At 31.3% G+C, this 13,544-nt stretch overlaps 1 protein-coding gene across 1 annotated transcript in view; it reads right to left on the bottom strand.

Moving 5' to 3' along the window:
* Positions 1-192: 192 nt before the first annotated feature.
* LOC129228484 (cyclic AMP-dependent transcription factor ATF-6 alpha-like) overlaps positions 193-13,544 on the bottom strand; it is a 38,381-nt gene continuing 25,029 nt past the window's right edge. The window contains exons 7-10 of the mRNA XM_054863165.1: positions 13,128-13,289; positions 11,042-11,162; positions 8,855-8,939; positions 193-1,635 (exon numbers count right to left, since the gene is read on the bottom strand). Of these exons, the coding sequence (XP_054719140.1) occupies positions 1,403-1,635; positions 8,855-8,939; positions 11,042-11,162; positions 13,128-13,289 (601 nt within the window). The 3' untranslated portion in view covers positions 193-1,402. The remainder of the gene's footprint in view (positions 1,636-8,854; positions 8,940-11,041; positions 11,163-13,127; positions 13,290-13,544) is intronic.

The following is a 13,544-nucleotide window of genomic DNA, read 5'->3' as shown; positions in this document are numbered from 1 at the left end:
TGCTTCTTTTTTGTCATGGATTCAAATACTTAGAAACTAAACACTTTTTTCTTTAATTTAAAGAGGAGTTATTAGAGAGTTGTTGAGAAGATAATATGAAAATTTAAATTCAGTTCCCGTGATATTTTAATCATATTATTTCAGCAACAACCAGAAAAACAATGGAAGGGGGGGGGGACACAAAACAAAGTAATGAGTAAAATTTGCATTAGAACAAAAAAGCTATCAATGGGAGCGATCAAGAACAAAAAATAAAATTCAAACATTTATAACTATCATTTAATGATTGTAATAAATACACATTTTTTTTCCAAGATGCTGATAATATCAGCATGAGTATTTTGTAGAACCGTAGGGGACTTTTGCCTCTATGGGGCTTCTAAGGTTGGCTGCCTTACGTTTAAAAAACACATGTGAGAAAAGCAGGAAAACAATTAAATGAGAAGAAATCTTTCAAGGAAAAAAGTTTTGTTTCAATTGTATAATTTTACAATATGCTATAAGTAACGGACATATCTATTCATAAACAAAAGATTACTTTAGAAATCAATTCTTTAAAAATATTCATTGTATCTTTTAGTTTTCTCAATTTTAATGACTGTTGCTGATATAGAGAAAATTAATGAAAATCACCTTAAACCTGATGCATAAAGTTATTTCAACAATTTGTTTGAATACATATACAGTAGGTTCTCTGTTTAACGACTCTCTATTTAACGGCTTTCTCTATTTAAAGACAGTTTTTCACAGTCCCAAATGGTCCACTATAATGTTAAAAGCATTCTATTTAAGGACGCATTCTACTTAAGGACGATTTTTTGTGGTCCCTTGAAAGTCGTTAAACAGAGAGTCAACTGTATAATTTGCTTTCAAGCAATTTTTTTATTTACATCTTCATTCAACAATACATGTAATAAACAACAAATTATCTTTTAGTTTCAAAACATGAAATAGGTTTTTCTTCATTTCTATTGTTTTTCTTTTGCTCCTTCTTTTTAAAACTAATTTTAATTTTCACTCATATGTGTTCTATTTCAACCACTGGTTGAATAACAGCTCTGTAATAGAAGAATTATATCTAGAAATAGAGTGCACTGCACTAGAGATTGTTCAAGCTCACCAATAAAGCAACACAGGTTTGTGATATTTTGTTTTATGTTGCAAACAAGCATGGCTTGGTAAAAAAAAATAATCGAGCATCATTTTATATTATGCTTGAATTTGTCACATAACATTCTTCAAAAATGCTTGTAAAATGCATTGATGTGCGAGAAATTTCATCCCTGAAATACACTACGAAATGGTTTTTGTTCAACGTCAATGTTTGGGAGTAAAACACTTCCAAATCCTAAAATCATACGTCATTTTGCAATGAAAATCAATGATATAAAAATATATCGTTTCACCCTTTTCCTTCAGTTCTATGAGAAGATTCAGAAGAAGAACCATGTAATCTCTGTCGATTCTGCCTAGTAGAACTCGAACCATGTTTTGAGTTTGTGTCTGTTCGGTTATTAGGGTCCTGTCGTAGATGCTCAGGGATGTTAGAGTGTTTGATATATATTAGTTTAGTATCCATGACTTCACAGTCAATTTGCATCATACTCACATGGTCCTTAGAATCCTTGATGGAATCTGAAATCATAAAATGTTGTGATTCACTATGTAGGAGAATAATTATTTCAAACAATTCATTGAAAAGTTTCATTTTACTTTTCAAGTATTATTTATTTTGCAGAAGCCAAGCTTCACTCATTTGAAAACTAAGCCTCTTATTGGTATTTATATCTTTGGAAGAAAATAAGAAATGCAATTCAAAATTTGTTTCATTCCAGTCTCAAGCAAAATTTTTGCATAAAATGATTTAAGATTAGAGAAGGAAATCGATTTAAAACGAAGGAAATCAATATCCATGGAATCTCTCTGTCAGAACTAAATTTAAGTAAACCTAATGTGAATATCCCAATGTTCTGAACACATTTTGATGGTTCCAGCAAATATATATGCACTATCCAGTCCTTCTCTATACAGTCGACTCTCTCTATCTGAACACTCCCTAATATGAACACCCTGATATTCTGAACAGATTTTAATTGCCCTGACAAAACTCCACAGATTTCACATAGGCTGACCTCCCTGTACTCTGAACACCCTATAATACGAAAACCTCAGCATTACGAACGCAATTTTCAACGCCATTCAATGATTACCTCTCTTTATACTGAACATGTTCACAATCGGTAATCGGGAATTCCTATGAACCAAATTGGAAAACCTGAACTATATCCTCAATTTTATCACATTGATTGAAGAACATTAAGAAGAAAAAGAGAGGAAGAAGAAATATTATTTTCATGGATACTGCTGCGTTTCATAAAATCATTCGGCTGAGCCATATGAGCCTGAAGTTTTGCCACTGAACAGCGTATTTCAAGAATCTAACCATTCAAGATCTTAAAAGTACGATTATCTACAAGTAATATGCGGTTGAGAATCACCTGGAAATTTGTTCACTTAAGCAATTAGATGATAACACGTTAATTGCATGAGAATACACTAGGGCTGGGTGATGCATCAATGCATTGCCTGAAATTGCAGCAACGCTGAAATTGCAAAATAGCAACTAAGATTGCATACACGAATTTTGGTGCTTCGGGTTACCCCTTTTTAAATTCAAGACGAGATTTCTTCCATAAGCTCACATTTTTTTGCATAAAAAAATTAGGTTCATTGTAATCTCATAACACATGTCTGTGATCTTAATTGCTATTTTGCACTTTCAACAGTTTTTTTTTCTCCCCATCTTTTGACAGCTTCTTGCTGGTGCTAGAATGCTTAGTATTTATTTTCTTCACATAGAATATATTTTGCAAAATTTAAACAAGCTGTTTTTAGTAAAACTCTTAAAAAAGAAAAAAAATGTACATCGTGATGCATCGTAATATTGCGATGTACGGTTGGGGGTGCATCACAAAGTAGAAATTCATACATAGCTCAGCCTTAGAATACAAAATGTAAAAACATATTAAAATTCTTTTTTTAAAGGTATTGTACCGATAACTGTATTATAATACTTTATAGTTGTTTGTTGCATAAAACTTTTTAAATTAAAAAAGAAATGCAAGAGTTTGTGTCCTACTGAGTTTAATCAGACATTGCATTAGCGTCTAATCCGAAATTCAGCACCTCTAACTCAATAACTGGCATAGCTCACTTGACAAAGAACTGAACATAGTTTATTAACGCAATAGAATACATATGTATGCATTTCCAATCTCCCTCTATAATAAACACCTTCATAATCTGAACACATTTGTTTGGTCCTATGAGAGTTCAGAATAGATGACAGTCCACTGTAATGAACACCCCCATAATCTGAACATTTTTATTCAATGCCATGAGTGTTCAGAATCTACTGAAAAAGAACGAAAATACTTCAATTATACTTTTAAAAAAATATTAAAATTTTGCATTTTGATTTATAAAACTTGCAGATAGTTATTTTTATGCACAAATTGAAGAAATTTGTTTGCACCTGCACCACGATTACATTTGATCCACCACAATCAGTGGTGGATACAAGGGGGAAGGGCGGGGCACGGGGGTCATGACTCCCTAACCCCCTGGTAATATTTGAATGTTTGCCTGAAAAAACTTTAAAAAAATGTCAAAACCATGAAAAAAAGTAAATAACTTTTTGAATTCAATTTTTTAGAGCATTAAAGAAGTGATAAATACAAAGAATGGGGGGGGGGGTCATGGGAGTCATGACCCCCCGCCCCATTCTTTGTAAGGTTCATTGCATTTGAGTAGTGAAAATGATCGCTTGAAAAAGAAAGAAAAGAAAACCTGATTGAAACCACAAAAAGAGTAATAAATAATTTTTGAATTTCCTTTTTGGGGGGTATTACATGTCACTTTTCTATTTATTAGTAGGCAGTAAAATAGCTTTGCTTGAGACAGTCTGTCTTCAGGGGCCAGTATAATGAAAAAAAGAAGTGTCTGCTGCCCGATCGCCAATAGTTATTGTAATGAGTAAATACTTTTTGTGTAAAGTTTCTGTTGATGATTCTTTTCAGTTGTGATTTGGACTTACAAGTCGGGCTAGAAATGTGAAATTTTAGTATCGTGTTTGGCTAAAACCTCGTCATATGAGGATTCCCCTAAATTAACCCATCGAATTAGAGGGATGTTTTTTAAAAAGTTGAAAAGGAACTTATGAACCTAAAACTGATGGAAACACATTCGGAGTTCTTGAATCAAACTCTGAGCCTGTGACGTCTTTATTCGCCTTTGATTTTTCCACAATTGAAAAGAATCAGTGAGTATTCATTAATGGTTCAAATTATATTCATAAAATATGTAATTTTAAAGTTGATTTTCGTCGCATTTATTACAATTATTTTAAGTAAAGTTTTATTGTATTTTTCTGCATACAAGATGAATGTGTCGAGTATCATGTAAATTTGTAATCAACGATGGATGTGTGTCCAGCGCTGAGTATTATGCTAATATTTAATCAATATCTAAATTTATCATGTTCATAAAACGTTTAATTTTTTTTAGATTTTCGTAGCATTTATTTATTGTATTGCGTTGGCTGTTATTAATACTGTGGTCTCAAGGACGTAGCCAAGGGGTGGGTCCATGGGGTCCGGACCCCCCCCTTCCCGAAAGACCCCTCTCCTTTTTTCTCAATTGTTGTATCTCGCTCAACAAAATTTTTCCGAAAGACAATGGTTTTATAAAAGGCAGCATTCTCCCCTTAAATATTCCCAGTAATCGGCAATTTTCTCAGCGCTTGATTCAATTCGGAACACGAGAACCTCGTGCAACAACTGCAGGTTCCCAATTTTCGTCCTTTTTTTGCTGTGTCACCTACTCCGTCCGAAACGGGGAAATGTCCCTTTCGACTTTCAAACCAGCTGGGTCCTGTGACCTTGAAATTCAGCCCCTCTCCTTGGTCCATCAAATTGCCATTGGCAAAGTAAATACAAGCATTTATTGCCACTTCCGCCGTATCCCACATTCTCATTGGCGTGGTTTTCTTTATTTCTTTCTCTTTTCTTTTTGGATTTTCGTGGATTTCGTAGACGCATGTTGTACGAAAGACATTCAGAGTGAGGTGCGTTCCTGGTGAATCAGTAATTGAATTCCGATTCTTTTCTGTTTTAACACGCAGTTTTTATCTATGTCATACTTATAGGAAACATATCTTGAACAAAATTGTATGCAAAAGAAAATTAAGTTTACCCAAACTAGGTAAGTCGTAGTGCTCCCTTTTAAAGTTTTCTTGATAATACGAGCAATTTTACGTGTTAATGTGTTTTTCCATTTAAAAACTAATTTTAGATTCTAAGCCAGCAGCGAAAACAGAAATTCTACACATTTCGTGTGTTTGAGGATGAGAAAAATAATTATTGATTTTTTTTTTTCATTTTAACTCTATATTTTTGGCATGGTTCATTTCAGATTCATTTTATTTTTTGATAAAAATTTTATTTGAACTTTTAGATTACTTTTAACATCTCTCTCCTTTCTGAGTAACAAATTACGTAGATTTTTTACTGATGTTTTCCCCCCAATATTTAAGCATGATCATGGAACATATTAAATGCCCCCCCCCCAAAAAAAAAAATTCGTGTTTGAAGGTAAAATAAATAAAATAAATGAATAAATAAAAATTGTAGTTGATGTAGCAAACTTTTTACGGTATAAAAATTGTATAGAAAAATTAAATTGAAAATTACTTGAATATTTTACTGTGATCAGTTTATGAAATTACAAGTTCGGCCATATTAAGGCAGGTAATAAGTAATTTATTAGAAATTATTACTTTTAAATCTTACTGAATTGTGATTCTATGATCCCAAAAGAAAAACAGTTAGTTTTCGACAAAAAAATCTTATTCGATGTTGTTCCATAAAACATATTTGTATTTGCATCATTGGAACACATTTTCTGATTGTTATTCACTGGCTTTGTACTATGGAGTTATTTAATTAGCATCTATGCATCCATCTTTAGTAAATTGTGAAGGTAGCATTAAACGTAACAAAAAACAGGCATGTGCATTTAACTATAAATTACTAGGTGAAAATTACCGCTCTTTACTGCGTTACAAGCAAAGAAACAAAAAAGGTGAATACGAGGTAAATGTTTTTGAGCTTTTCTTTTATATATTGCCTTTTTTTTAAACACTTATTTTCTTCAAGCTAAAGATATTTACTATTTCTTGCAATAGAGTGTTTTGCTAACATCGTATTGAAGAAAAAAAATCATTACCTGCGTCGTAAAATATGATATGTACTGTTGTTAAAATTAACAACATGTTGTTAAAATAAAATTACACAGATGCTTAATTTAATTCATTAGGTATACATTCCATTAATCGTCATGTAAAAGATCCCTTAGGTCGTTTGACTGTGAATACTCTTGACAAAATTAAATTCTTTTTGCACTTTCACATCGAAGAGAGTTCAGGTGTTTCCATCTGGTGGAAACTGGGCATCAAATTTTCCTGTGACATTCACATCCGCGCCTTAAGGTTGGCATATGAATGACTGGATGCCATACCGTTGGTTCGCACTTGGTTCGCACAAAAGGCTAAAGCCTCTAACACAGCCCCGTTAGAAAGAAAAAAATAATGATAAAATACGCCTTTTCCGATATTTAAATTTTTTTCGAACAGCTTTCACCCTTTTTAGAAATAGCGACTTCACTTGAGAACACCATTTATTTCTTGCTTCTCTCTTTTTTTTTTCCCAGCTAACTGAAATCACTGTGTCAGTTGGCTGAAGAAAGAATATATATATATATATATATATATATATATATATATATATATATATATATATATATATATATAAAATGGTTGCAACAAAGGAAGCCTCCGTCCCTCAAAGAGTTAATAGTTTGTTCAAGCTTTTAATTGATGATTAGGAATGATAATTAGAAAACGGATAAATTTGGAAATATCATTCTATTTCATGTTATCAAAAGAATATTATAAATGTAAATAAATAAAAACTAATTCAAGCTTTTTAAATGAAACCTTGTTAATATTTTTGTTGAGAGAGTTGTGGGATTTTGCCTGAAATGTTGTTCAAATCGGACAGGGTTACGTTATGTAACATTCATATAGTTATACATTCGACTCCATAGATATAGATTTATTTATCCTCATATAAATAATGCCGATGATCGAGTAACCCGCGTGTTTCAACAATGAATTCGCACCACGGCATGATATGTAATTCGATAATATGTTTTGGTAATGTTTAACATGCAAGGAAAGGCTTTATTGTGACAAGGCTGAACTCGATCCGGTAACTTGAACAGTTTTACTGGTAAGACTGTGTCATATCAGAGGAATGAAGAAACGAAAACAATGAACGCTATCTACTGGAGTTTAGGGTTAATGCACTGGTGTTAGAGTTAAAATTTCAACTATCAAAATATCCCCAAACAGGCAATTGCTTCGTTCAAATGAAGAAGAGTTGAAGCAATTTTCACCCGTCATGCCTTGACGGGAGACTTTCTAGTTTTCAAATAAAATGGCATAAGTACAAATGTACATATTTTGCTGAAATATATTACAAAGCTTTAATATTTTATTAAATTATCGCATGCATTTTCCAAGTAATTTCTAGAACAGTTTTCGTTTCCGTTTTTCTTTTATTGTGCCCTTTTTATTAATAGAAAATATATCACTTATTTTCAGGAGAACAAAGGTTCACCCATATTTGGAAACTTTGTATGTGATAACTTTCAGTTTAATGTTAATTTACAAACTGACAATAATTAATTTACCACTTAACATAAACTTTTTGTTAACTAATTTTAACTAATGACTCTATTAATTTCAATTATTTAATTAATTTTAGTTAATTATCATATTTTAATGATCAGTTTTAATTGGATTTATCTTAGTCTTGTGTAATTATCAGCTACTAATTCTGCTTTAGCATGCCTCCTCTTTTGAAGTTCGTGCAACCTTGGACCCCCCCCCTTAACCAAGTTCTAGCTACGTGCCTGGTGGTCTAAACAGATTAAAATACAACTTAACTAGGTCATTTTAATGCATTGAATTATTATTAATTAATTTTAAATTAATACTACTCATTTAATTTATAATAGTTAAAATTAATTAAGTTTGCAACCAACTAATGGCCGATTTTGTGCTTTTGTTGACAGCTAAAAAAATCAAGAAAAACAGTGTACATAAGACTACATTCGTGAGGATGACCCTCTCTAAAGTGAAATCCTGTATCCGCCCCTGACCACAATCACCATAAATTTCAAGTAATAAACATTTAGATGAAATGCATCTTAATACATAATTCAGTTACATTTCTGTTTAATCGGGGTGCTCACCCACTGAGAGCAAGGGCGCACCCCCTAACTCTTACAAGGTCCCCCTCAAAAAAAGCAAGAGCCCCCTAAAATGAGAAAAATATCCCCAAAAAAACCCCCTAAATATTTCAACGGCGCAGCCTGCGCCATGATCCCTCCCTTCCTAGGTGGGCACCCCTGATTTAATAGCTGGTTTCTGTAGTTAAATTTTCTTTCTGTAAAAATAACAATGAGACTGAAGAAGATAAAGAGACCCGGCATGATTGTTTTGCTGAAGAAAAGATGCAGTTTGATTTGATACTGAAGAAGTGATATTAACTAAAACAAATAATGGAGATTTTTTACTGACTTCCTTTCTTCAAATAAATACCCAAGAAGAAGAAAAAATAAAGTTTATTATATTTTCAAATAATTTCAGTAGTTCATTTACTAGATTTTTTTTTCACTTTGCAAGGAAAAACTTTGTTTTAATTATTACTTAAATTTCAAAGCTACTCACCATTAAAAGTCATTGCTGGCATAACAAAAGACATTCGTGGACGATGAGTCTGATTATGAGCAATTGCAGGCAGCAGCAAATGATCCTACAGTTGGAAAAAAAAACATGTAAGTGAGATAAAGGACTAATAGCTTATGCAATGATGAACTTCTCATTTTATATATGAAAACACATGAATTGAAAGCAAATGAACACATTATTTTCAAAATTTGTGCACAAGGTTCTCACTCAAATCCTTTTTTAAAAACTGCTTTCAAGGATCTTATGGAGCACTTTCAATGACCAATTCTATAAGATAACAAGTTCCTAACATTACAAAGTGTATCTAAAACACAATACGCAACCAAAAATCCCAATATAAAAGCAGAAGATTTCATTTTTCTTTTTCTTTTTTAAAATTTACTTGATTTTTCTGATATGGATCATTTTCAAGGACCTATTCTATAAGAATTACATGTTCGTAACATTACTAAGTATCTAAAATGCAATATGCAACCAAAAATCCCAATATAAAAGCAGCAGATTTCTTTTTTCTTTTCTTAATTTACCTGATTTTTCTGATTTGAAGGGGGGGGGGATCATAAAATAGTAGTAACAATCGCAATAATTTTTGTAAGAGTCATTCTTTAAAAATAAAACAATTTACTGTATTCTCCTTTAAAGTTATCCAATGTCATCCAATTTAAATTTATGGAAAACCTTGGCTCTCACTTTTAGAATTAGCAAATCAATTCAACACCATTATAGTTGATCAGACAACCCAATTGAGGTCAACAGCTTCTTTTGAGTATTTCCCCACAAAGATTTAATATATTCATCTTTGATATCCAGTTCTTCTCCAAAAACTGAACTAATTTATTTAAATATTTCATTGATGGTAGCTTTAATTTTTAAATACATCAATGAGTTCCTCTCTAGTAGCTTTGTAACTGATTTTGAAAGTGCACACTTCTTGTTTGGAAGCGCACTGAAAAGAGAAAGCTATTGGCGTTCAGAATGGGAAATACAGCTATAAAGCTGATGCAAGGTAATAAAGCACCAAAAACATTTCTCTTTCCTGCAAATTCCCCACAATAAGTATTCTTTTTTTTTGTAACACTTATTACACACGACCCCCTCCCCATACACAAAAAAAGAAAACTTTAAAAAATGCCTTTCCCAGAATTTTCTGTGCGTGGGGGGGTTTGGGGGAGGCAATGGGTGCATGCTCTACATATTTTATAAAGGAGAAAAAAAACATAGTGAAATGCATAATTATATTGTTTCTAAAATCCTGGGGAATGACCTGCCCCACTGATTTCCCAAATGATGGACCTTCCCTCATTTCCTAGTGCGATAGATATGCCCTTTAACCAATTTCCTTCCTAAATGCATCTGAAAAGTGCCTATCAAATTTTAAAATTAAATAATGCCTTTATTGATCATCTCACTGCTGCAGAAAATAAGTATTTAGTGGCGAAAGAAGAATCAAAAGAGAAAGTTGAAACTTCTTTGTTGCCGGAAAAGTCTCTGAATACGTACTCAAGAATTTTACTTTTCCACAAATAGGCAAAATTGCAAGAGATAAATTTGAAATCATTAGGCCTTTTTAAATTTTTGACAAAACGAAATAGCAGCAAATCAGTTGAAGAATTAAAATTTGTGTTAGCGATATGGCTTCAGAATCTGCTAAAATAACACAATTTTTTTTCTTAATTGAAAAAAAAAAAAAAAGGAATATGCCTTTACATGCCACTGTTAATATTCTGACATGCCATATTGTTGAATGCATGACCTGGGTTGGTCATCCTAAAGCCCTGAATCATAGAAGAAGTAATAACACGTTTGCCATCTTGGAGCAACTGCAGTTTAATCAGAACTACTTAACTATGTTTCATCATTACATTATCTACGTATTACATGTCTGAGGATGTGTAGTTTTCTTTTTTTAGTTTCAGGCAAAACATTAATATACATTACAATTGCAATATGATATCAAAAAAGCAATCAAAACATAAAAATCTGGTATAAAAAAATTCCACACACATTTTTTAAAATCTCTTTGTGAGGACATATAAAATGGTGATAACAGTTTGTGTTTGAGTAAAATCACACAATTGCATTGATATTGACAAATTCTGATAAAAGAAAGTACATATTTTAATCATAACTAATGAATTATTGCTTAAAATATAAAAGTATCATTACCCCTGAAAATGAAACAAAATAAAAAGTATCTTCTCTTCGATGAAGTTCACCAAAAAACTGCTCATATATTTTTCTTGGGGTTTCATAAATTAAAATCTCATTCCAATTTCTATCTTCACCCCTAATATGAAAAGAAAAAAACATATCTAGAAATAAAATTATTTTTTTACAAAAAAAAAAAAAAAAAAAAATACAAAATACAGAACTGGCAGAAAATTTTAAAGGTATTAAAATAAGGTATCTGAACCTAATCCTGCATTCTGCAGTTTTACAAAGGCAACTTTTAGCAAGACATTGAAAAATTTATATTAGATATAAATGAAACCATTGCCAAAGTAACATTATGACTTTAATGGAAACTAAGTTTTAGAAAAAGTTTTACTAATTATAGAAACAAAATAAGATGAGGTTGGAATATAACTGTGAAATGAATATGAATAAATTACACTTTGTGATTTTTTTCTTAAGAATATACTATAGAGATCCTTTTTACTTTATAAGTTCCAATAGCAAGAATTTCAACACAAAACTGAATAGTTAAGATTTTTCTACAAAAATGTGGCAGGGCAAATCTTTAGGAAATTGGAAAAGGTGCTACAAGATCAAAAAATATTTTGTTTATTAGCAAATAACTTATATACAAATATGTTCAAAAAGGATTAATTATTTTCATATTTGTGAACAGCTATTTTTAGGCTAACCAAACATGGCTCTTTAAAAATTATCCTAAAAAAATGGCTTTCATGGCAGTCATTTTATTGATACTTATAAATTTATCACACTATGCCATTTTATTTCCCTTTTTTAGATATATAAATCTCGAAACTTTATACACAATCAAAAACAATACCAATAATGAAACCTAACTATTAGGTTAGAAGCTCCCATAGTGGGTACCATATAGGTGGGTTGGGGTGCCTTGAAATGTCCATGACATGAAATCTTTGTTGTTAATTAAACAAAAAAGTGTAAAGGTTTCTCATCAAAACTTCACCCGGTTCCATATGTATTTTACAAAAAGACATTAAATACCATTCTATTCCATTACTCTACATACTAGAACTTTAAAAAAGTCTTTATTTCATTAAGTACATGACAAGTGGCAACCCTTTTTCTATATAATTTTTGGTCTTTTCTGCAAAAAATCATACAAATATAAAAACATGTTTAATTATCTGTCTCTAAGTATGTATCTGCAGTTTTACTTTTTTACAATTAAATGAATAAATATATACAGTTGAATACCTTTATAACACCGCCTATAAACTACACACCTTTTCAAAAGTAAACAATAGATTTTGAAGTTTAAAAAATCCCTCTGTTTTGCCTTGCAAGCATAAAAATTGTTTGGCAAATTAAATTTTGAAACACTTTTTCATCTTTTTATCTTAATTTCAAAGCTTTTAAATGAAAATTAGTATTCACAGTGAAGGAAAATACCAGATGACTCTTTAAAATGCAGCTGTTGTGAAAACCATGAAACTAGCAGAAGTATAGGATAGTTCACTTTCTTTTGATTGTGAAACACATTTCTTTGGAAATGATTAATTGTATAATTAGTTCTTTTATGCTCATTGCAGATAAAACTCATTCTGAAATGCTAATATATAGATGTATTCTGAATATTAGTTTCAAAATTTGTGAAATGACCAACATAACACCAAAACCTGTATAACGCAAAAGCTCTGGTCCCAAGGTATGCCTTATAATGGTCTTCTACTGTACTTATATATGGATATAAAAATATTTAATATACAGTTGAGATAAATTAGGGTGCCCTGAGAAAATTTTAATTGTCCAAAGGGTGCCAAGGTTTGGAAAAGTTTGAAAACCCCTGCATTACGCCACAAGAAAAAAAAATTTAGAATAAATATTCAAACTGAGACTTTGACAGACAATATCAATAACATAACTACTTTATAGGTTTGTGGGTGGTGGTCTTTGAAAACATATTGGATGGACCATGGCTTACAAGTCCGGAAAGCAGTCACATCAGTGGGATAACATTTGTTCTTGGAAAAAATGTATAATAAACAGTCATCGATTTGTTATACATACTTCAATGATAATTAAATTTTCAAGTTACCATACATCTCTTTGAACCATTCTTTGTCTAAGACCTGATTGCAGTTTTGGCAGAGGCAATACAGGAGACTTGAGATTTATCTTATTCTTTTTAAGTTTGGAATGATTCAACTTCTGCTTCTTTTCGACTCTTTCCACCCATCCAAGGAGATCATTCTCCAACCTGTAAATTTTAGATGATATAAAGACGGAATGCTTGAATATTTTTACTAGTCAATAATATGTAACTGGATAGTAGTAATAAAAAAAGATAAATTACCAAAGTAATTATTATACACTATTTTGCAATGATTTTTTTTTTTTTTTTTTGAGGTTCTATAGTTTAATTGTTACATTATTATTGAAGCTTTTTTCCCTTTTGAAAAGATGCATAGCATCTTCTAAAGGCAGTTTTGAGGAAAATTTCCTGCTCCATCTC

This window comes from Uloborus diversus, chromosome 8 (assembly GCF_026930045.1).
Source record: "Uloborus diversus isolate 005 chromosome 8, Udiv.v.3.1, whole genome shotgun sequence".
In the NCBI taxonomy this organism is placed as follows: domain Eukaryota; kingdom Metazoa; phylum Arthropoda; class Arachnida; order Araneae; family Uloboridae; genus Uloborus; species Uloborus diversus.
This window is presented reverse-complemented; position numbering and strand designations above follow the sequence as displayed.